The following is a 26,139-nucleotide window of genomic DNA, read 5'->3' as shown; positions in this document are numbered from 1 at the left end:
ATTAATTTAGGCTGGTGGAGGTTCTAGATAGGCCTGCAGTTATGAGATATATGCAGATTTGCACAGCATCTAATAAGGAGCCATACCTGTCATGGATTGGGAGACACAGATTTTATTTAACCAAATTAAGGCTGAATAGGGTCCATCATTTGGTGGCCTTTCCTGTCTATGGTGCCTGGCATGCCTCCTTCCCCCCGTGTCCCTGTGACGTGCTAGTCGAACAATTTAATTTGCATTTTGTATTTTTGCACTTTGTATGCTTTGCCAAGGTTAAGATTTCTGCAGCCCTTTCTGTTACACAAACGTACTTCATACAAAGAGGTGCTGATTTACTTACAGTCTATGTGGACCATTGATGTATGTACGGCAGTCCTTAGTTATATAACTGGTGCTATCACCATATGACAAGGCTATGCACTTTAATGTGAAAAAATATTGTTTTTATTCTTAGCGAGAGCCCCTGTATTACGACACGTGTAAAAATTAATTAAGTTACTTAGGTTCTATCATTGATAGATATTATGGAGGAGAAAAATGTATGATTGTTTTTCATTTTATACATGTGCTTTTATGGCCAAGTGTTTTCTGCCAAATAAAGTTTGACTTTACTTGTATGGGTTAAACCTCATGGAATTGGGAATTCCCTCTGTTTTTAATACAAGAAATTGTGGTTCCAGATGGCAGTTCCCCAGGTCATGGGGTTTAACCTGTAATTGTATGGTACAGGGTGCATTTACCATACGGTAACACTAAATTGGCGTGTTGTGAATTACCGCGCCCCTATTACTGGGCAACTTATAATGAGTGCTCCGACTGCAGCTTGAATTTTTATTTTTATTTATTGTGCCCACTGTTTCCAACTGGTGTCCTGGCACTAGGCTTTGAAAACAGTGTCTGTGTAATAAACAAGAATTTAAGTGACTGGTGATAGAGCGTTCCAGCCTAATAAATTACCTGTATTTGGACGCTCTTGGGCCGATGAATCTTTTGACTAAGTGGGCTCTCTTCACCCGAGAGTAATCAATTTAATCAAATCAATAATCAATAACGAACATAGGCAATACCCTGATCAACATAACACTTCACAATTAATCCAGAAAACATTTCGGCGAAACTATGACCTTTCGGTCATGAATAACCACACCAGTTTATTCAAAGTTAATGCATTTATTTCCCTATATTAACAAAGCTAGCACAATGTAAATGTGTCTCAACACCAAATGATATATGTAAATGAACATTAATAGCTGTCCATAACGACGGAAAAGATGCAATCTATGCAGCATTTGAATAACAATGCATTCGATAATAGCAACACAAACCACTAAAACTACAATCTGTAACGGGCTAATTGCATACATTAGTCAGCATAACAAGGTCTCAAATTGCATCGTGCATCAAATGAATCCTCATCTAACCTCAAATTAGCATCGGCATGTGGGTCTTCATGCAAAAACAATTTAGCAACATTAATTTAGAAAACTCCTAACTAGGGCTCTTATAAAAAATCAGCAGTTGGTTACCTAAAAAGAAAACACAATGTAATTGTACAATTTCCTTTCATATTTACCAAATTCAATCAGCATTCAAGGAAGTCTTCGTCTCACAGGTACCGGTTCCGATCAGCATGGGACGGGGGCAAAGGGGCAGGGTGGACGGGGCAATTGCCTCACAGCGGCAAAGATAAAAGGACAAAACTATTACTTCATGCAAAGGGGCAAATCAAAGTTAAAGTCTCTAGGGCGAGAATTACTTAAAGTCTCTTTCTCTCGATTAGAGAAAGCATCAAAGTCTCTTTCAAAATGGCGTCGCAGCAAGGTGGGCCATAATAGCTGCAATGTCCTGCAAAATGGCGGGTATGGAGCGATGTCTCTCAATAATGGCTGTAATGGCTGGTATAATGGCTAATGGCTACTTTCTTCTTGTGCACCTGGTTTAAATAGACAACAGTTCAAATCCAGTAGGGTCTTCCATTGGAGGGTTCATAGGTTGGCTTCAAATTGTCCAATCAAAAACAACAGTTCTCAAGCTTCTACCTAGGCATACATTATCCTTGGAGTCGGGAACGTAAGTTGCAACATATTTTACCAATTAACTCACTTTCAGAGATTCCATTGTCCGCACCTGCAGATTGACCTTGGAGCAAAGAAGAAGATGCCAGGCTGGCACGAAACCTTAAAGATAAGCATGTGAACCGATCTCACTGGAAAAGTACAGCTTCAAGCAAGAATACACGTTTATTAGCACATTGGAAAAATACGAGCATCTAAACCGTGAGACAAGGCAACTAGGCCAAAGCCTCCACTAGAGTTATGCTAAGCTAAAGCATTTCAAACAAGCAATTCATAGCACACGTTTACGGTTATGTCAGATTAGTACAATTCTAATACATCACGTTATATAAAGCATGCTTATAAACGTTGGCAAACTACTCTGAGGGCACATTTGTCCCCGTACAATCTTTATTAGTTCGGTTAAAGTCACACTTGATTATTGCAGCACTACGTTTATGCGCTAATAAATGTAAAACCTTCATTTCTGCGTCATCAATCCCTCCTCTGATGACTACTTGTCATCACACAAAACTAATCCCACAAATTTTATTCCATTAAAATTCTGTCAGTTCTCTTTGCCTTTTAGTTCCCCTTGTTCTTGCTTTGTATTCTTCTGCCATTCTTTTCATCATTTTCTCTTCCTTCCTTCTCTTAATTCTTGCCATGATCATTAATATTCCTCTTTTTATTCCCCAAATTCCAAAGATGCAATTTAGAACTATTAGAATTCCCTGTATTATTTTCAGTAGTATTCCATTCCAAATTCCACCAAGCCAATTTCCCACTGAAGCAATTCCCTTTCCAACCTTCTCCCAAACTCCTGGTTCTTTCAATTCCTTTAAGTCTGCACTTTCTTTCGTTAAATTTGCAAGCATTGTTTTAATCTTCACACTATTGTCTGGTATATACGTGCAACAGTGTCGTGCACCAAGCATTTTGCAAACGCCGCCATCCTTTGCTAAAAGAATGTCTAGGGCAAGCCTGTTTTGAAGAGTCATAGCTCTTTCCGCTGCAAGTTCAGCATCTATCAGGATTATAGCACCTGAAAACTTTGTCATCCACTATAGTAGACAACTTTCTTATTTTGATGGAATTCAACACAACTCCCAATGAAGGAATCATGGCTCCAAATATATCTCCTACCACAGCATCTGCGGTCTCTCTTTTCTGGATACGATGAGATCCAGACGTCTTTGGAATCACCGATAGGTCATCCAGTTGATAAACCTTTGGGAACACTATACCCAAATAACATCTCCCCCACCATCCCTTTGGAAGACGATAATAGGCATTATACCCACAAATGTAATATACACCTGGTATGACAGGATCTAGTCCGTTCAGCATGAATGTCCATTTGGCCTTAAAGATAAACGTATGTTTACATTCACTCGCTCCTACAAAAATATTATCGTAATAAGATTCACCTCGATATATACAAAATTTCCCTACGTGCCAAGCATCTAAAGCTATTCTCCCTTGTGTCTTTATTGCGGCAAAAGCATAATTATCTACTGAAGTCCTCTTATGTAGCTCCTTTTCTAATTTCGCATTCATTTGTGCCCTTCTATCATCTGTGCGATCTAAAAAGCTTATTTCTACTGCAGAGAGGGAGCAAGTAAGATTTTCCCTATGAGCGTGAGCTGTTTCAAAAGGTTGCATTGGCTCGAAAAATTCCCTCATTATTTTAGCATCCTAATCTTTAGCAATCTGGCTTAGTTGCGTGATTATAGGAACATATGCAAAGGTAACATCATAATTTGAGTAAAAATACTGTATGTTGGTTTGACCATAAAACCTAGAAGTTACTATACTACATGTAATCCCATATGTAAGAGGCATGTGATGATAAGTCACCCCTTCCGTTACCGATGTCGGTATCTGTGTACACACATAACAATCTTTCACATCCATAGTCTCAACATATTCTGTTAGCAAGCGATAGAAAACATTATACGAAAGCTCCTTTTTATCATGCAAGTGTCTCTCATCTAATTCTAGTCTTTTCAATGCGGTTAGTTCAGTGACAGCAATAGGAGCAAAAGTAGAAGCATCAATTTTCTCATCCTCACCCTTACCATGCATTCCAAGCACTATTGCCATTATTATTAGTACACATGCAATTATCAAGCCTATACACGCATATTTACAATATTTAATTCTACTGTTTTGTGTAGCGTACCTAGTCATGATCTGTATAGAATCAGAGAGCTAGAAGCACCTGTAAAAAGAAACGATTTAGCAATTCAGTTACAAAGCTGAACGAGCGCAATGTTCACACAGTTTTCTTCAGGCTCAGTCACTTATCGGTTAGCAGCATTTGTCTCAATTCGGCAATAACTCAATTCGGCAATAACTCAATTTGGCAATAACTCAGTCTTTTTTTTTTTTTTTTTTTCTTCAATTAGCAACGTTGTCTCAAATCGGGTTTAATAGTCAATCATGTTATCAAAGTCTTATCAGGTTAGCAAATGTCTCATCCGGTTTATCAATGTCTCAGCTGGTTGTATCACGTTAGATTATAGCAAGCAATGTCATTTACCAGCTTTTCAATCAACAGCGTCCATAAAACTTTTCTTTTCTGTTGGTATCTCTTCTTCTTCGTTCTCGAGGCTAAGAGATACAAATTCGTCGGTCCAATCGTCATTGACTACATATGCCCATTCTGGACCGGAATATCTCCTGTTTGGTATCCTTTTCCTTTTCAATTTTGCATCTCTCTTTGATTCTGTCTCACTGGTACTTTCCTCTTTGGCCAAGTCTTTTTCATCGCTTGAGGTTGGTACCACGATAGACACTTCCTTTCTTTTCTCTTTCACTTTTGGCCCTTCACTGTCATTCAACTTTTCTCTAGTTCTTTGTCTTACTGGTGATCTACTTGGTCTTTTCTTTGCACTGTGTCCACTTGATGGACCTGCGATTTCTTCTGAAGGAGTTTGAGCAGTTTCGTTCTGTTCTGCCTTATCCCCTCCTTCTGGGGAGTCAGGCAGGTTTTCCTTTTCTTTTTCTGTACCGTCTGCTTCTGGGAAAGCCCTCCTCTGATCAGGCTCTCCTGCTTCTTCACCCCTTTCGAGCCTATTGTCACCGTTACTTTCGTCAGGCTCCTTGTCACTTTCAGCTGCTTCAGGCTCTTTGTTACCTTCAGCTGCTTCGTCACTGTCTGAGGTTTCTCCTTGGTCTTCCCCAAGTGAGTCTGTTGCTTCGTCCTCAGAGAATATTTCTCTCTCCTCTATTTCTGCCTGTTCGCTTCTAGTTCTGTTTTGCTCTGTCTCCGCACTCGGCACTTTATTATCAGGTACTGGCAGTTTCAGCGCTTCAACTTCCTCATCTGTGGGACACAACACTTTCTTTGTGTGACTGGCGTGAATCCAGTTGGGAACCCCCGCACACTTCACAGCGGTAGTGGTTGTCAGGATCACTTGGAAAGGGCCTTTCCAACGGGGTTCCAGACACGACTTCCTCACGTGCTTCTTTACCACGACCCAGTCACCTGCTTTCAGTGTGTGTCCTGGACCTTGGATCGGTGGCAAGGTGGTTGCTTCCACCTGGTGAGAGAAAGAGCGAACCACGTCAGCCAGACCTTTGCAGTAGCCTAACACCATATCATCTGTAATATTCAAAAGCGCGTTTGCAGGAACTGCAGGAAGTCTCATGGCCCTGCCCATGAGAATTTCGTGCGGGGACAATCCAGTCTTTCTGTCAGGGGTGTTTCTCATTGACATTAACACCAAGGGCAATGCGTCAGGCCATTTCAAATTTGTCGATGCACATATTTTCGCCATTCTTGATTTCAGTGTACCATTCATTTGCTCCACCAGTCCTGAGGCTTCAGGGCGATAGCTACAATGCAGTTTTTGCTCAATGTTCAGCGCTGCGCAAAGTAACTTTATCACCTCGTTATTGAAGTGACTTCCTCTATCTGATTCTAAAGAGATCGGGAATCCGAAACGTGGTATCAACTCCCTCAACAATAGTTTTGCAACTGTAAGGCTGTCATTTCTACGTGTGGGGTATGCTTCAATCCAGTGACTAAAAATGCACACAATCACCAACACATACTTCAGACCTCCATGCACAGGCATCTCAATAAAGTCCATCTGCATTCTGCTGAACGGGCCACTCGCCCTGCCAATGTGGCTCGCGTTCACAACTGTTCCCTTTCCTGGGTTCATCTGCTGACAAATGACACAACGATGGCAAACTGCTTCTGCAGCTTGACGGAATCTGGGGTTAAACCAATCAGTTTTGAACAATCTTATCATGGCATCTCTCCCTAGGTGAGCCTGCCCATGATAGAACCGCGCTAGCTGCGATAAGAGACAATTTGGTAAAACATATTTTCCCTCATTTGAAACCCATAACTCATCTGGTCTCTGTGTACATTGTGACTTAATCCAGGAAGCTCTTTCATCCTCCCTGACGCTATTCTGTAATGCTTTTAGTTCATCCATTGTATCCACGACCTTCAAGGCAAATGCTTCAGCTGGTTCGAGCTCTGGCTCACTTATCGAATTCCATTCATCCCTGAGCAATATACAGTTCAAGGCACAAAATCTTGCGACTTGATCCGCATATGCATTTCCCAGAGAAACATAGTCCTGTCCTTTTGTATGAGCACTACACTTTACCACTGCAATTTCGGCTGGCATTTGAATGGCGTGTAACAATTCCTTTATTCTCTCCCCGTTTTTCACTGGGGACCCTGAAGAGGTCAGGAAACCTCTCTGTGACCATAGTTGCCCAAAGTCGTGCACAATTCCGAACCCGTACTGACTATCAGTGTAAATGGTAACCTTCATCAATGTAGACAGTTGGCATGCTCTTGTAAGGGCTACAAGCTCTGCTACTTGTGCGGAATATACTCCTTGAAGCCAGGACGCTTCCAAGACACCTGTTACAGTACATACAGCATATCCTGCTTTCAATATTCCCAATGCATCTCTTAAACATGACCCATCAACAAAAATAATTTGGTCATTTTCATCAAGCTTAGTATCCTTAATATCAGGTCGGGGTTTTGTGCAAAATTCAGTCACCTGAAGGCAGTCATGCGCGACGTCCTCAGCGTTCTCAATTTCAGCATTTTCACCGGGAAGCAAGGTTGCTGGATTCAACGTAGTGCACCTTTTCAGCTGCACATTCGGTGAGCCCAGAATTATTGTTTCATACCTTGTGAGTCTTGCTCCAGTCATGTGTTGCGTTCGGGAGCGGGTCAAAAGTATCTCAACTGAGTGAGGGACCATGACTGTTAATGGGTGTCCCATCACTATTCCTTCACTCTGAGTGAGGCTGATACCAACTGCTGCTACGGCGCGCAAACACCCTGGCAGTGCTGCTGCCACCGGATCCAAAGTAGCTGAAAAATATGCTACTGGTCTGTTTATGCCACCATGGGCTTGGGTCAAGACAGACAAAGAACATGCATCACGTTCATGACAAAACAGTGTGAAGGGCTTTGTGTAATCAGGCATACCTAAAGCTGGAGCCCTGCACATGCATTCTTTCAATTCAATAAAAGCATCCATCTCATCCCCTTTCAGCTCAATTTCATCCAAGGCATCCTTCTGGGTCAGTTTCAGTAAAGGCTTGGCTAGAGTCGAGAAGTTGGGAATCCACTGGCGACAGTAGCTCACCATCCCCAAAAACTTCCTCACCTCCCTCCTCGTCTTTGGTGGACTCATTTGAAGTACACTTGTTATTCTTTCCTTCATTATTCTCCGTGACCCTTTCTCTATTTGGTGACCCAAATATTTCACTTTCTTCTGACAGAACTGCAACTTTGAAGGAGACACCTTGTGTCCATTCCTTCCCAAATGGTTCAGTAGGGCAATGGTGTCGGCTGTGCAGCCACTTTCTGTCTTAGATGCAATCAGTAAGTCATCAATGTACTGTACTAGGGTGGACTCGAATGGCAATTCTAACGCTTCCAAGTCTTTCTTTAGAATCTGATTGAAAATTGACGGTGACTCAGAAAACCCTTGAGGAATTCGACACCAACTGTAAACTCTGTCTAGGAATTTGAAACAAAAGAGAAATTGGCTGTCCTCATGAAGAGGCACCGAAAAGAATGCTTGTGACAAGTCGATGACTGAGAACCACTCAGCATCGCAAGGGATTTGAAACATTATCACAGCTGGATTCGGTACTACAGGGCAGCATTTAATTATGATGTCATTTATTTTCCTCAAGTCCTGCACAATTCGGACCTTTCCACTCGGCTTTATTAGTCCCATGATTGGTGAATTACATGGACTGCTTAACACTTCTTTCAGTACTCCCTGTTTTACAAACTCGTCAATGAGTTGAGCGACTTTTATGAGGGTGTCTTGTGCCATGTGGTATTGTGGGGTCTGGGGAAAGGTTACATTTGGTTTTACGGTCACTTTCACTGGTTCCACTCCTTTCACCAATCCCACCTCTTTTCCTGTCATATCCCACACTTCCTTTCCGACTGTTTCTCGTAACTCAGCTGGAATATCCTCTTCAGTTATCATCGGGAAGAGATTAATCAGAGGGTATTCTTCATCGACAGTTTCCATCTCGTCCCCTTCTACACTTTCCTCTTCTTCCCCATCACTGCTCGTCTGAATTCTAATTCCATCGTCCGAACACATAATCGAACATCCCAATTTGCACAATAGGTCTCTCCCTAACAGGGCTATTGGGCTTGAGTCACATACCACAAATTTATGTGACCCTTGATAGTTACCAATGCTGACTGGTACTGGATCTGTGATTGGGTTCGTCAGATACCTGTTTGCTACTCCCACCACTTGAACTGTTCTCCCTGAGAGTGGCAAATTTGGGACTTCAATGCTCCTAACAGTTGAACGTGTGGCTCCTGTGTCAACCAAGAATGAAACACAATGACCCATGACTCTTCCCTCCACATATGGACCCTTTTGATCAACTTCCAAGGATGCTGCAAGCACACACTTTCCCTCCTCATCTGAACTTTCACTCTCCCACACATTGTTTATTCCATTCTCACTGTGTAATGGGAACTGTTGTACTGTGCCATTTGTATTCATCACCTGACTCGAGACCTGTGGAGGAACCATCGCTTGCTGCTGATTCATTGGTGCCAAAGGTATTTGCATTTGCTGATTAGGTACCATTGGAAACTGCTGCTGCATTGGCTGCATTTGCGTCATCTGCATACGGGGCATCTGCATCTGCTGCGGCTGCATAGGCTGTAATCCCTGCAGCTGATTTATGGTCTGGAAATTTGGGTTTGGACCTCTCATTTTCGGTCCCCTCATTGTCTGAAATGCATTGACATCATTGTTTTGCTGACCAACACCTGCACCTTCCTGCACCATCATTGGGCACTCGCGTTTCCAATGTCCGACAATTCCGCACACGTGACACGGCATCACCCTTTTCATTGCCTGCACACCATTCGGAGTCACAACAGTGTTCAAATCCGGACCATTACTCCCAAAACCTCCTCTGCCTCTGCCTCTCACCTGTAGCTGAAACACCATATTTCCCTGCGGCTGCGGTATCTGCTGTTGAAACCCTTGTAACCCTTGCAAACCTGTCTGAGCTGCTTTAAGTTGCATCATCATCACCTTCTCTTTCAACCTTTTCTGTTTCACTTCAATTTCGTCGCTACAGTATTTCGCATAATTCAACACCTCATCAATAGGTTTCGACTGCCAACAAATCAAATGCGTCTTTATCATCTGACTTTTCTCTGGTCTCAGCCCTTCCACAAATCTAAACACAAAATGAAGCATGTCCTTCACCTCTATTGTTTCCGTGCCACTGTAGTTCTTGAACGCCTTCAACAACCTCTCATAGTAACCATGAATCGATTCTTTAGCCTCTTGGGCAGTTCGATCGATCTTCTGCCAATCCACATTTTTCGCGGCAACCTTCGTCTTCAAATGCTCAATCACCTTATAGTACAAGCTCATTACCATAGGCGATGGTGCACCCGTATCCCTGTCTCTCTCTGGTTCACTTGTCGGCCAACCTACAGCCCTTTTGCAGTCTTCCCACAAATCTGCCGGAACCACAATCTCAAAGAGGGTGTTCAGGTCTTCCCAAAGACATTTTGCAAGCTTCACAAACCTATCAGTCTGTTGATACCATTCAATCGGTTTCTCTCTCAGTTTGGGAAAATCATCCGTAAAGGACTGAATGTCACTTCTGTGCCACGGTACATGTATTAATTTTCCCCCTGCTGTCTCCCTCATTGGTAACATAGTTATTGCATCGCTACTCTGTGGTCTTTTCTCCTTGGGCTCTGGGTCACTGTCTTTCTTCTTTTCCTTTTTCTTTGCCCATCTGCTTTCCCATTTGTCTAAGCACCTCCACACTTGTGCACTCTGCAGCAATTCTCTAAGGTGCGTTTTCATGCCTGCTGACCTCATGTGTTCAAAGTCTGTGGTTCCGAAATCCAATCTATAGCTCCTGCTCAAGTGTTTTGTCTTATCTATCTCAACCCCGTTTTTGTCAGCTATTTCTTGCAACCTTCTATGTACCTTGTTCACTTCTCTCGTAATCCTGGGACATAGATACCTCAGCTCTTCTTCCGAGTAGGACTCTAACCTATTCAAACCCATAGTCCCTTCCACCAATTCTTCTGCTTCCATGTTCAACCTGACCCTATTCAGATAGTCTTCTCCCTTCCCACTGGCTGAGCTTTGTGTGGAATTCAGACTGTTGAACCACTGTGTCAGCTGTTGCGCATTCAACCCCATCAGTGTAGCGTTCACATCGACTGCCATTGATGGTTGCGGCAACTTTTCAGTGTTCGATGATAGCGGTATCATCAGTGGGGGACTCGACCTCACCACTGTTGACTGAGCACATATTGGACTAAACTCCATTAAGGACCCAGATCCAAGTGGCTGAGTCACTATCGGAGTTGTCTCTGGAGTGTTTTCTATGCACCTCCTTTCCGTCCCACTCTGCATCATTGATCCTTGACCGTTCATACCTGAGTTAGGCTGAACGTACAAAGGTACCGGAGGACCTACAGTAATGGGTAGGGATATCGTATATGGGTTCTGTCCATTCCCCAGGTTCTGAGGCATGTTCATTCCAACATTATGGGTCATCATTGCCGGCATGCCCGTCTGACTCCCCGTCATCTGAGCATGTGCTGTTCCCCCCTGCATCTGCTTTTGGGGCATCAAAGGCTGGGTTGACTCAGCTTGTGCCAATGTTGGGTTGCGACCATTCTGTACTCCCATTACGGTTGGATCTAGAATCATTCCCGTACTGTTGTCACTGCTGTAGTACCTTGGGGCCTGCGGCTGATAGTTTTCTGCTGGTTTCAACATAGGCACATCTGGGTATATTCTCCTAACCTGCGGTATCTGCGGGGTGAACAGTAAACTCCGGTCCTTATATCCCGATGGAGTTTCTGAATCTGGAGTTTCATTACTCTGTACCGGTGCCGGAGGGGCAGAACTGGTACTTGGACCTTGTCCACTCTCTGCATAAGGTGGTGGACGGTCGTTCAGCAATTGCGTGATGAACTCCTCATCCTCTGACTCGTCTTCTCTATCTTTGGAACACCTCCTGTTTGTCTTACAGGTAGCTTTCTTGCCTGTCGCCTCTTCTTCCTTAGCAATTGCGGGAAACAATTTTATCCCCTGCAATACATCTGACCTCCATACCTTCTGTGCATTATCCCACCTAGCGTCCGCTAGTGTCTTTTCTACCTTTCTTATCCTGGTCTCGAATTTCTTTTGCTGTTGCTGTCTAGCCATTAGTTCCCAGATCGCTAGAGCCTCAAACTGTGCTGGCCTTGGAGGTACCTTCATGTCGTACATCGCAAATCTCAAATTCTCTAGGATCCTTATATTGAATGTCCCATGGATCGGGAACGCTACGCTCTCATGTTTCTCTGTCAGCTTGTGCCATTGCTTTAGCCAAAGGCACGGAGCTACCCCCTTTTCCTCCATTACAATGTAAGCTGGTGTACCTTCGGGTGGCGTCTCCTCTCCTACGCTCGCTTTAATGTAAGACTCTCCCTTCATCGCACTCTTTAATGCTTTAAAAAATTTCATTTTCTCGTCTTTTATTTCACAAAGTTTGTAATCAATAGGTGACTTTAATTCCCGGAACACTCTTCGCTTGCCTTTCCCCTTCCAATCGAGCCCCACGGACTGCGTCCAATCCGTGCGCGACCCTTCTCTGCAACCAACCTATCCCAGCGCGGCTCCTAGTGACGTCACACTCACACACACTGCGGCTGACAAAGCCTCGCGGCTTGTCCTCCTTCACTCAGCTCCTCTCGTAACAACTTCTAGCATGTATCGCGAGCAACCAAATAATAATAAAACAGATCTGTCGGTTTACTACAGGAAGGGTAACACAATCGCTTCAGGACCTTAGGGATTTTTCACTAGCCTCGGCAGTTATTCCATCTTTCTCGGTCCCCACTTTCGCAAGCAAATCTGACCCGCAGACTCTGCTCTCAACTTGTCAGTGATCTATTCTAGTGCACTTAGAATTTGTCAAAGCCCGAAGTCGAAGTTTTCTTTCACTCCCTTAACACACGTACCGACTCGTTGACCACGCCCGATCAACCTAATAAACCGACCAGACCACAACATAAAACAAGTGTCTCATACACTTTTCAACATACTCCGGAGTCTCTTGACCTCGCAGGGCCCGTCTCAACAACAACAACCACGTGGACCTTTTTCTGCACAAAGCGCCACACGCACATGAAGTTCGACGACTTCCCTACTCTCACACTCGGAGTCGCACCTCCGCTATTTTCTATGAAGTTCGACAACTTCCCTACTCCTACACTCGGAGTCGCACCTCCGCTATTCTCTAAAATCCTCACAACCTTTTCACACAATCTGCGGCCATAAGCTGTGCAAGCGCAAAACCCTAACTTCACTCATACCGTCACTAGTACCGCCAACGCCGATCTCACACCTCCATTCTCTCCATTCGCAAGCTCCGAGATCCCGGGAAAGTCGCGGGGGACTTAGCCCATCATCATTCTCTCAATCTGTTTTACCCAAGAAAAATCTAATTCAACACCATATACCTCTCGATCGGAGTCCCAAAAGTCTAAACCATCCTCTGCTACCATCTACTGATAGAGCGTTCCAGCCTAATAAATTACCTGTATTTGGACGCTCTTGGGCCGATGAATCTTTTGACTAAGTGGGCTCTCTTCACCCGAGAGTAATCAATTTAATCAAATCAATAATCAATAACGAACATAGGCAATACCCTGATCAACATAACACTTCACAATTAATCCAGAAAACATTTCGGCGAAACTATGACCTTTCGGTCATGAATAACCACACCAGTTTATTCAAAGTTAATGCATTTATTTCCCTATATTAACAAAGCTAGCACAATGTAAATGTGTCTCAACACCAAATGATATATGTAAATGAACATTAATAGCTGTCCATAACGACGGAAAAGATGCAATCTATGCAGCATTTGAATAACAATGCATTCGATAATAGCAACACAAACCACTAAAACTACAATCTGTAACGGGCTAATTGCATACATTAGTCAGCATAACAAGGTCTCAAATTGCATCGTGCATCAAATGAATCCTCATCTAACCTCAAATTAGCATCGGCATGTGGGTCTTCATGCAAAAACAATTTAGCAACATTAATTTAGAAAACTCCTAACTAGGGCTCTTATCAAAAATCAGCAGTTGGTTACCTAAAAAGAAAACACAATGTAATTGTACAATTTCCTTTCATATTTACCAAATTCAATCAGCATTCAAGGAAGTCTTCGTCTCACAGGTGCCGTTTCTCGATCAGCATGGGACGGGGGCAAAGGGGCAGGGTGGACGGGGCAATTGCCTCACAGCGGCAAGATAAAACTACTACTTCATGCAAAGGGACGTATCAAAGTCAAAGTCTCTAGGGCGAGAATTACTTAAAGTCTCTTTCTCTCGATTAGAGAAAGCATCAAAGTCTCTTTCAAAATGGCGTCGCAGCAAGGTGGGCCATAATAGCTGCAATGTCCTGCAAAATGGCGGGTATGGAGCGATGTCTCTCAATAATGGCTGTAATGGCTGGTATAATGGCTAATGGCTACTTTCTTCTTGTGCACCTGGTTTAAATAGACAACAGTTCAAATCCAGTAGGGTCTTCCATTGGAGGGTTCATAGGTTGGCTTCAAATTGTCCAATCAAAAACAACAGTTCTCAAGCTTCTACCTAGGCATACATTATCCTTGGAGTCGGGAACGTAAGTTGCAACATATTTTACCAATTAACTCACTTTCAGAGCTTCCATTGTCCGCACCTGCAGATTGACCTTGGAGCAAAGAAGAAGATGCCAGGCTGGCACGAAACCTTAAAGATAAGCATGTGAACCGATCTCACTGGAAAAGTACAGCTTCAAGCAAGAATACACGTTTATTAGCACATTGGAAAAATACGAGCATCTAAACCGTGAGACAAGGCAACTAGGCCAAAGCCTCCACTAGAGTTATGCTAAGCTAAAGCATTTCAAACAAGCAAATCATAGCACACGTTTACGGTTATGTCAGATTAGTACAATTCTAATACATCACGTTATATAAAGCACGCTTATAAACGTTGGCAAACTACTCTGAGGGCACATTTGTCCCCGTACAATCTTTATTAGTTCGGTTAAAGTCACACTTGATTATTGCAGCACTACGTTTATGCGCTAATAAATGTAAAACCTTCATTTCTGCGTCATCACTGGTGAACCAACAAGCATTGGTAATGCCAATCAGTCTCACTTGGCCATGAAAGAAAGGAATGTTTTGAGGGTATAGTAGAGACTTTTTTCAAGTTGTTGTTAGTAATAGTGCAAAATGAGTTTAATTGTATATATTGGGAGGCTATCGGATTAATACATAAAAATCTGAGGCATTGCTTTTTAACACTCAAGATACAATTTTGCCAGTCGAGATGCAAATTAATTATTGGACTCCCCACCCTATCAGATATCTTGGCATCTATATCACTCAAAACATGTCTGACCTTTACACGATGAACTATCTCCCCACTCTCAAGAAAGCACAGGCTCTTATGCTCAAATGGCAGAATTCACCATTAACGATGATTGGCTGCATTGCCTTGATCAAAATGATGATACTACCCTTATTCTTATTTATATTTTTTTAACGTTATGATCAAGCCTGCCCAAAAGTTTTGCAAGGATCTTAATGTAATGTTACGTGAATTTATTTGGTCAAATAAAAAACCTCGTACTCGGCTGGAGACAGTCCAGGTGACTATAGAGGACGGAGGCCTAGATTTACCCCATTAAAAAAATATTATGAGGCGACCTACATAGATTGGATTGTAAGTGCTGCTTCTAGACACCATGTCGACTCGAACTTCTATTTGAAACAGATGCTTCTTGAAAATAACATTAATCTATCTCATTTTCTTAAAATGCCCTGGCTCCCAAAATGTACCAGATATAAGATCCCAAACCTTCTCTGGCCCAGAGGTGCAGAACTCCAACAAAACTATCATTTTTCTTGTTTCCATCCGACTATCTCCCTAAGAGAAGTGGTTGCATTTGGGCTTCCTCTCGGTACCAAAGCTCTAAATGACTGGGAAAATCTGGGGATTAGGAAAGCTTCAGGACTTTCTAGCAGGGGATAGTGTCATATCATGAGCGCAACTCAAAATTAGCAATCCAGCTATTCCAGCACACATGGGATTTTCTTATTTTCAGATTTTCACTTCATTCAATCAATGGGTTCTGTATGCCAGTATTCAGCCGAATCACTATCTTTCAGAATTACACAAGCCATGTGGATTCAGAAACGGACAGGGTCGGTAACTGGTACAGTCTTCTTCTAGAAGAGTGGCCAGCTAAAGTTCTCCCTCCTGCGCTAAGCAGGATAGCAGCTGCTACAGCTTGCGTGATTGATCCCCGGACATGGAAACACTATAATAACTACTCCTCCAAAGCTTTAAGAGGCGCACATTTTAAAAGAATGTCATTTTTCATAAAGTGGATGCTCTACTATACCCCTGCGCAACTTAATAAGATGGCTCCATCAATTTCAAGCAACTGCTTCCGATGCCATTGCGAGGTTAGGGATTGGCTTCATGTCTGTTATCTTTGCCCTGTTGTCACTAATTTTTGGGTCCAACTTTTCCAATCGATCAGTATGAATCTTCAGGTAGCGCTAACACCAGAACCGATGGGGGCACTTTTTGGCATATCCAACCTTCCTGGGCTGTCCAAACACATAGAGCAATACTTCTTTATTGCAACATTGATTGCAAAATCCCTCATCTTCAACGATGGAAGACCCCCCAACCTCCATCATATGATCTCTGGGAAAAGAAAATGAGAACAGTCCAAGCTAAAGAATTTCTGTATGCACAAAGAATCGTGGCCACATGGAAGTATCATTCTGTATGGGAAAAGACTTCTTCATTCTCAGTTTGATCCAGTATTGAATCCAAATCCAATGTACAGTGTATTAACATGACTTTACGAAATACTAAATTATTATCACTACGTAAAAGAATCGAAACAAAACTCAGCACAAAGTGCTGCACTGTGTTGATCGTTATGAATATTTCGTAATCTTGATTTGTAATTTCGATACCTTGATGTCATACCTGCTCGCATACGCTTAGTAAAAATAATTTTTAAAAAATAGTTTCATTGTATATACATTGTTTTTTAGTAGGTGAGACATATTAAATGTGTTAATATTTTTAGACTCTTTGATTTAGTGCAGGTTTTTGTGCATTTTGTTACATGTCCGGATGTTGGCAGATTGTAATCATGTTGTAATTGGAATTTCGTTTACTGAGCATTGACAAAGCCAAGAGGTTTCTGCTGTAAAGGCCAATCTATTGGCTTTTGCAGTGTTTGTATAGTGAATGTGTACTCAGTCGCTTTTATGTGTCCAGGCGTGTTCAGGTTGTGATCCATGACTTGGAACGAATGAGAATCGGAGGCAGTGGAGGCTTCTCACAGTATCCGCCAGTGGACCATAATAATGCTCAGAATAGATGCTCATCCAATCCCTGCCCTCTCCCCACCGAGCACAGTCATGGCCACATATACACCATTTGTATTTACCAGCTCTAATTATTCACAGCAAAACCATTGTTGTAACTCGTGTATATATCAAACTGTTATCAAGCACTTACAAAGCCAATAGGTCTGGCTTGTTTTAATCGTATGTTTTGTTGCTGTGTGTTATGCTTGGATGTAATAACAAAAAAACTCAAGGGAGACACCCAAATACCAGTCAGATAGCTGTGAAGCATGTAATTTTAGTTTAATTGTTTTAACCCTTGCTGCTCATTACATAGGCCATACCCCTTCTGCCGATACCGTCATTTTCATCCCACTTAAAGCACTTTGGTCCACCATAGGCTGTTGCCTACAGAAAAGCTGTCTGTTGGAGAAACCTAAAATCGTGATGCTGTAAAATTGTGTTTAATCTAAAACCTGTGCAACTGATGCAGCTGGGGATTGAACTCTGGATTTTTAGATAAATAAACCAATGCTCTACTACAATGCTCTGTACAAAGTTCAGGCTCTCAAAGGGCATATTTAAGGTAAAAACAGAGTCAATGTCACAGAATGTGAACAGCACACATTTTCTTTGACACGTCCATGTGTGTGTGTGCAGCTGGGCTAGGAAATGCCCACTGCCAGGCACTGTGAAATATGAAAAGTGGGGCCCGTAGCCAAATCTTTTGTCGCTAAGGGGCCTGAGTGGTGGGAGCCCAGCATGTAGGCATGAACTGCAGATCCAGAATTCCTCATGCTGCAAAAACAAAATATAATGAGAGTTATGTCAAGAACAGTGCAGGAAGAAAACAGTCCCATCATGTGAGGTGTGCAAAAATTCAAACATCTTGTGCAGAAGACATTGGTGAGAGAGCTGTGCTTCAGAGGCGGGGCAAAATACAATAGCGAAGAAAGCAGCAAATCAAAAGCAAAACATTCAAAACAGATAACAAAGGCAGCCAATGAAAGATCCTAAAATCGATGGACAGGTATCACCTCCTTTAAATTCCTCAATAGATCAATCAACATAAGAGAGGTAACCAGTGGACTTTACGAAGTCACACATCTTCCCACTTTTGCAGTGACTTTAATAACTTTTAATCAGTTTGAGCGTGAAGCATTTTCTTGTTAAAATCTGCTTTCTGTGTAGCAGATTATGGATCATGTGACAAAAGCATCACATTCGTCATGTAAAAAAAATGATGTATTTCTAATGGTCCTGCCTCAATTAAGATTCATTTAACAAGGAGAAGAAAAGATAAGCTGAATTTTCTGAGCCAGGAGGACACACCAAAGAAGCATAAACTATTGTTACCTCCTTGCAAGGTGTATGTTCAATTTAAGTTGTGTGGTTCAGAGAGGCGAGTTCAGGGAGAAGGAAAAAGTCCCATAGCAGCAATTCTTTAATTTAATAATAAGGTCTAAAAACTTTAACGCAGTAGATGAAGATCCATCACAAAGTTTCCATCACGAGAGTCATGAGATCAGTGTCATGAATCAATGAATCAATTGAAACTACTTTTAAAACGCACTGCTACGCATTGGGTCAACTGGCGCTCAGGGAAGAAGACATTGTTGGATAGAACAGAGAGAAGTAGAGAAGAGTAAAAACTAACAATGTTGGAAGAACCAGGTTTTAAAAAGTTTCCTAAATGTGGTCAAGGTGGGAGATTTTCGGATGGAGTGAGGTAAACAGTTCCCCGTTTGAGCAGCCAAGTAGAAGAATGCTCAGTCACCAGAGCAGCTTCTTTTATTGATAGAAATTAGAAGAAGCCAAGCCATGCCTGATCTAAGGAACAGAGTGTAAGGTTTAAATCTAGACCTGAGGTGGTCAGGGCTGATATGATGGGAGGCCTTATAAGTGAGATAAAGAGACTTAAAACCAATGCACGTCCTGATAGTGAACCCATTGGAGGTCTCGTGGAACAGGGAAAACGGATTGTTGTGGAAAATTATGAGGATGAGACGGGCAGCAGCATTCTGGATCACCTGAAGCTGCTGGAGAAAATGGCCGGGTGAACCTAGATATCAATAATTGCTGTAGTCTAGTCTGGAGGGACTAGGGGTCATATGTACGAACACTTTTTCCCATAGACACAGAATGGGTAAAAACCTTTGCTACATCTGGCCCTAGGTGCTTGCGAGATGATATTGGAAGGAAGGCGATTAATTTACTGATCATTTTCATGATCAAGAAATAGGATGAAGCAATCTGATTTCTGATTCACTTAAGTCTTAAAAGATGGATCAGAATCAAAGACAATCCAATAGTTTTGGCATTGGTAGTGGGTATGGGTGGGGATCCTTGACCCGGGTGCCACCATAATGGTGACCAGGTAGAAGAGAGGCATCCAAAGAAAAGGATCAGTTTCCTCACAGTTGAGCTTCAGAGGACTTTTCAGCATCCAGACAGAAATTGCTGCCAGGCTAGGTGAGAGGCGTGTTTGGGTGTCTGCAGTATAAGATGCAGAATAGATGATAATTTGGATATCATCAGTATAAGACATTAAGGGGGTCATTCTGACCCTGGCGGCCGGTGACCGCCAGGGTCACTGACCACGGGAGCACCGCCAACAGGCTGGCGGTGCTCCCGAGGGCATTCTGACCGCGGCGGTTCAGCCGCGGTCAGAAATGGTAAACCGGCGGTCTCCCGCCGGTTTCCCGTTGCCCTATTGAATCCTCCATGGCGGCGGAGCGTGCTCCGCTGCCATGGGGATTCAGACACCCCCTACCGCCATCCTGTTCATGGCGGGAAACCCGCCATGAACAGGATGGCGGTAGGGGGTGCCGCGGGGCCCCTGGGGGCCCCTGCAGTGCCCATGCCAATGGCATGGGCACTGCAGGGGCCCCCGTAAGAGGGCCCGCAAAGTATTTCAGTGTCTGCTTTGCAGACACTGAAATACGCGACGGGTGCAACTGCACCCGTCGCACCCCTGCAACTACGCCGGCTCAATTCTGAGCCGGCGTCCTCGTTGCAGGGGCATTTCCGCTGGGCCGGCGGGCGCTCTTTTGGAGAGCGCCCGCCGGCCCAGCGGAAATGTTAGAATGGCCGCCGCGGTCTTTTGACCGCGGTGCGGTCATTTGGCGGCGGAACCTTGGCGGACGGCCTCCGCCGTCCGCCAAGGTTAAAATCAGGCCCAAAGGGGGTTATTACAACTTTGGAGGAGGTGTTAATCCGTCCCAAAAGTGACAGTAAAGTGACGGATATACCACCAGCCGTATTACGAGTTGCATAGGATATAATGGACTCGTAATACGGCTGGTGGTATATCCGTCACTTTACCGTCACTTTTGGGACGGATTAACACCTCCTCCAAAGTTGTAATAACCCCCTATGTCATATCCAAAAGAAGGAACAATGGAGCGAGAGGAGAAATATTAAAGATGGTGGATCTGAGTGAGGAGACACGGGCATACCCATGACTGGCTTAGACAAAGATTGAGAAGGATTGACTGGGATCTCTTAGGGTAAAGTCAGCCACTCCAGTGCTTTCCAGCAGATTCTACATTTGGATAAGCGTCTGATCAAAATGGAGTGAGGGCCTGTATCAAAAGTAGTCAATAGGTCTAAAAGGATCCGTGCAGCCAAACCTCCTTTATCTAAGATGGTCCCAATGTCATCGGCCATGGCAATCAAGGCAGATTCCTTGCTTAAATGCAGGCAGAAATCACATTTTGTGTCATCCAGTAGGGTACCACCTTCAATGTTAGAGGGGATTTGAGGGTTGGAGCTCTGTTGCTTTTTATGTATATGGAACCTGGCTGCGTGACCCACAGTCTCAGACTGGGGTAACAGTCCCGAGTCTTTAAGAGAACTTGGCCCTCATTACGAATTTGGCGGTCTTGTAAAAAGACTGCCAAAGCCGCGGGACCCAACATACCGCCAGTGCTGGCGGTATGCTTGGCCCCCTATTATGACTTTTCCGCTGGGCCAGCGGACGGAAACAGCGTTTCCGCCCGCTGGCCCAGCAGAAAAGTCACATCAACATTGAAGCCGGCTCGTAATAGAGCCGGCGGCAATGTTGATGTTCAGCGGGTGCAGCAGTACCCGTTGCGCATTTCACTGCCCGTAATTCGGGCAGTGAAATGCGCGACGGGGCTGTGCACCATCCTTTCCATGGCGGTGTTTATCGCCATGGACAAGGTGGCGGTTGGGGACTCATAATCCCCAGAGCAGCGCTGCCTGGGGATTATGACCACCCGGCTGAAGCCTGGCGGTATCCTGGCGGGACCGGCGAATGCGCCATGGTCAAAACACACTGGCGGAACAGTCATAATGACCCTTCATATGTCCTGCTTTGAATTTTATACTTTAAATGCAGCGGGCTGGGACCTGGTGGATCTATCTAGAGAGTGGAGTGAGGTAGTAACCAGAGGGCAAGAGCAGAGGTATAAAGTGCCATTGTGCTTAGCAGGGCAAGTGGCATAGGCAGTGACAGCTAAAGGCCAGCCCTCCGAGCTAGGACAATTTGTACAAGTAGGGTGAAGTTAGTATATGCTATTCAAATGTTTAGTGACACTTAATAAACTTAGCATCAAAGATTTCCAAAGCAACACACAACCATTGCCTTTTGGTAGTTTGGTAGCACCTGACATCAGAAATACAATAGTTTTTAGAACAATATGAATTTATTTACATATTTTGATATAGATCGAATCAGCTCCTGTGTGTGATCACAGTATGTGTACGTAAGTAGGTATATTTCTAAAGGATATATGCAATGTGGGTAATACACTAGTGGGAATGTTACAGAAATAAAAATGAAATTATAAAGCATTATACCGATTGATATTTCTTCATTGCCCCTATAGACTGGCATTTAGGTATTTGTGAAGCATGGAGCAGTATATAAAAACATAATGTTATATAATAGTTTCTATATCAGGTGGGCTTGGTTGTCAAACTTCTTCTAGTTCTTGAAGTATTCTTAAAAGGGTTGCTATATCTTCCCACTGTGCAAAGTTGGGGAAGTTTATTAACTGGTTAAAAATTGTTGCCAGTAGGGTTTTCTGTTTTCTTACTCTCAGTAAAAATGATTTTGCTGAAACGTCTGCTGCCATCAAAAGCTTTGAAGAAATATTGGTGAAATGTATAATTTTTTCAACTTTCTAAATTTCAAAAGTTGGTAACTTCACTCAGCATTCATTATTGCCATCACATGTTAGCCAATGACTTCTCATGATTCTTCGGTATGAGAAGATGTCCTTGATGTTATCAGTAGAGGACAGTAGATACTCCCAGTGTACACTGCTCTACCAATCATTCCTTTGTGTTGTAGTGCGAGACCCGAACGGAAGGCTGACGCTGTACTGTAAGGGGGCGGACACCATTATCTACGAGCTACTGGATAGATCTTGCGAGACCCTGAAGGACACCACCACTGAACATCTCAACGTGAGTGTTGATAACTCTATCTAATGCAGCAACACATTCCTAATGCTGCCTGTGCTCACTGCATAACAACATAATGTGTATTTGAAAAACACACACACTTCGGGGTTTGTGGCACTCTATAAAAGATGGTTATTGTTTTTAATTTATTGCATAATCTGTATGCCCTGTTTTCACAGAACCACATTATTTTTAATATATCCCCAGCGTTTCTGAATGCAAGCCACTTAACTCACTCTCATAGGGAGAACCTGTCGCATTTGGACCACAATTGTGGGATATGTGGTCAAAAGATATGCTAACATTCACATTTTCTGGCAACACCAAAAGACTACTTACATTTTCAGTGCATCATGCCATGGTTCACATCAAAGTGACATGATGCACAGGTCCTGTGTTATACTGCTAAGTACTTCATTGGCTATGTTGGGCCAAGAGCCAGTGGCCCCTACTGTACCCCATTGTAGTCCTTTCTCTCTCTCACTACCAGTGCTCCATTTTCTGTTGTCCATCTTTCCTCCACTGTCCCGCCTACCTGCCGTGCCATTGGCCAAGGCCATTTTGTCCTCTCTGGAGAGTCCAGCACAGGACCCTCCATGTTTGCCATAAAAATCTGTATTCTTCTTTTTTCATGACTGTCTTTTAAAGAGCTATAAATATGACATAATGTGTGAATAGACATTATCCTTGAAACAAATCACCTTTATATTTGTACGCACTAGAATGAGCCGGTTATGCTTACAGGTCAAGGTCACCTTCTGGCTGTTCGCTACAGTTAATACCTTCGAGTCAAGCTAACTTGCACCAGTGTTCCATGGTTGATTCAATGTTCATCATTTACTCCGTCAAACTGGCCAACGATTAATAAACATTTTTCTCCCTTTCTGACAATGTTTTGGTTATATGGTTGGGCTGCCTTCTCTTGACGTGTGTATCCTTCGACAGGAGTTTGCTGGAGAGGGCCTGCGCACTCTCGTCCTGGCCTACAAGGACTTAGATAAAAACTATTTCAACGAGTGGAAGAAGCGCCACCATGAAGCAAGCACATCTTTAGACAACCGGGAAGAGAAGCTGTCGGAGTTATCTGAAGAGATTGAGAAGGATCTGCTGGTATGTATTGTACATATTCACGCTGCCCAGCAAGCTCATTGCATGTCACACACTACAGAAAAATGACCAGTGAAAAGTACATCCAGTTGTTGGTCTGTTAAAACTTAGGACACCTTCATTACGCATCTATTTTGATACACGTAGAGTTTTTTAAAGGCTGTGCAGCTATTCCCACACCTCGATTGTTATGACTAGCACCAAGTCCCAGAATCTAGACAGAGAGTCCTTTGTGAAAATATCAAGACATGCACTGCAGAACTTCTTTAACAACGTCAACCAGGGGCCTCTCAGTAGATACAGAGGATGCCATCATATCAGTATGCTTTGGACCACCAACACTAAGGGGGTTATTCCAACTTTGGAGGAGGTGTTAATCCGTCCCAAAAGTGACGGAAAAGTGACGGATTTACCACCAGCCGTATTACGAGTCCATTATATCCTATGGAACTCGTAATACGGGTGGTGGCATATCCGTCACTTTACCATCACTTTTGGGACGGATTAACACCTCCTCCAAAGTTGGAATAACCCCCTAAATGTGTAAAACATTAAATGATGTCATATTGAAAGGAGAAACATTGAAGGGTGGAACCTAAAAGGGTTGATCAAGGAAGAGTGTAATTTTAACAAGTAGAATATTTAAGGATGGGATAGTGGTAGGTTGGATAATTAGTGACACCTCCTTGGGTGGTGGAACATATTTGGGTAATGCCTTGATGAACAACATATTGATGGGTTGAAATGTAAGGGAAGACATTTGAAGATTAAAACATGTAGTGATGAATTATTGAAGGGTGCATATTTAAAAATTGAGATATTAAAGAATGGGTAATTGAGGAACAGAATACTGAAATGTAGATATTGTCATCCAGACCACTCAAGGATGGAACATTGGAGGGTGGATTATGTAACATTGGAAATAAAAGGGTGTGTCATTAAAATGATAGAACATTAAATCCTGGAACATTGAAGAGTGGAGCATTTAAGCATGAGCATTGACAGAGTGGTGGAATTTAAAGGATGGACATTGAAGGGTGATGTACTAACCATTATTGAGTAAAATAGTTATGGATATAATTTGAAAAGGTGGAAATTAAAAGGTGGATTATCAAAGGGTGAAACATTAATGGTGAGAACATTGAAGGTTAGAACACATACTGACATTTTAAAGTTTAAGAACACAACATTGAAGACTGTTATGTTGAAGGGTGTAATACAGAAGGATGGAATGTGGAATGTTGACGAATGGAGCATTGAAGGATGGAACACTGAAGGGCAAATATTGAAGAGTAGAATATTATATGGAATTGTTGAACAGTAATGGTTGGACTGTTAAAGATACGGAGCATTGAATGGTGGAATATTGAAGACAGGAGGAATGGAAGGGTGGAACATGAAGATACTCCTCATTAAGTGGTGGACTACCAAAGTTGTGGGGCATTGAAGTATAGACTATGGAAGATGCAGAACACTGAATGCTGAATATTGAAGATATACACTATTTGAGAATAACATTTGGAAGACTTGGAACTTTAAAGGGATGAATATTGAATATGTTGAACGTATAATGGAAGATTATTTAAGAAACAAAGCATTATCTTATAAAATTAGTACCCTTATTTTGGTGACACTGATATTATTGTGCCCTGTTAAAGTTTGAATGGACAAATTCAGGCATTGGAGGGCTGTACTGAACGTGCATTAAGAACAGGGCAAAAATATAGTCCTACTTTGGCATGTAAATATGGTGCATGGCAGCCAAAGTGATGTTGTGGTACCTATTCTATCCCATGAGTTGAGCTACCCAAATATCCTCCATGTGATTTATGAGACTATGGTAATTATGAGACGTATTTGGAAATCGATGCATATAAAAGACATCTATGAAGTTTGGCTTCCTGCGGCATTGCTGCAGTATATGAGCTTTCTGCCGTATAGCCGTTGTATATCCCCACCCTTTTACCATGTAAGTGTAAGATTTTTTTACCATGCTGTTTGGCCATCCTTTTAGTGTGGTTTTAAATTATTCTTTTCACACCCCTAATTAAAGTTAATTACCAAAGTCAATGCATGATTGAAGAAATGCATTGACTTTGATAATACTGTGAGAAGAAAAAACAAATGAGAAGACTTGATGGAGAAGATAATGTTAGAAAGCACTAACCTTGTAATTCGGATCCATCAGGAACGAGGAATGTTTCTGCACCTCTTCAAATCCCCGGCCATTTAAACACGAGCAATATGCTGGTCAGTGACAGAAAGGGGAATGGAATAAGGAAGAAACCAGAGACACTGGATATCGCCACTCTGACTTGTCGTTCTCCTTGCCACTGTATTCTATTGGGTCATTGGTGCGGATCTTTAAAGACGAGATTAAGGTGCTGATTTAGATCTTGATGGATGTTTTACTCTGTCACAATGGTGATGGATAGCCCGTCTGCCGAACTATAAATCCCATTATATCCTATGGGACTTGTATTTTGGTGGACGGGATATCCTTCACCATTGTGATTGAGTAACCCGTCTGCCGAACTCTAAATCAGGCCATAAGACCTTCTTGTCCTGATTACAAGTGAAGGTTCCTGGGCAA

The 26,139-nt window shown here is 42.9% G+C and overlaps 1 protein-coding gene across 3 annotated transcripts in view; it reads left to right on the top strand.

Moving 5' to 3' along the window:
* LOC138263029 (phospholipid-transporting ATPase ID-like) overlaps window positions 1-26,139 on the top strand; it is a 490,165-nt gene that overhangs the window by 413,547 nt on the left and 50,479 nt on the right. For all 3 annotated transcript variants that reach the window (XM_069212438.1, XM_069212444.1, XM_069212431.1), the window contains 2 exons: window positions 22,327-22,442; window positions 23,385-23,549. In XM_069212438.1, the coding sequence (XP_069068539.1) occupies window positions 22,327-22,442; window positions 23,385-23,549 (281 nt within the window). The remainder of the gene's footprint in view (window positions 1-22,326; window positions 22,443-23,384; window positions 23,550-26,139) is intronic.

Source organism: Pleurodeles waltl, chromosome 1_1 (assembly GCF_031143425.1).
Source record: "Pleurodeles waltl isolate 20211129_DDA chromosome 1_1, aPleWal1.hap1.20221129, whole genome shotgun sequence".
In the NCBI taxonomy this organism is placed as follows: domain Eukaryota; kingdom Metazoa; phylum Chordata; class Amphibia; order Caudata; family Salamandridae; genus Pleurodeles; species Pleurodeles waltl.
The sequence above is the reverse complement of the archived record's forward strand: the minus strand, read 5'-3'. Positions and strand labels throughout refer to the sequence as shown.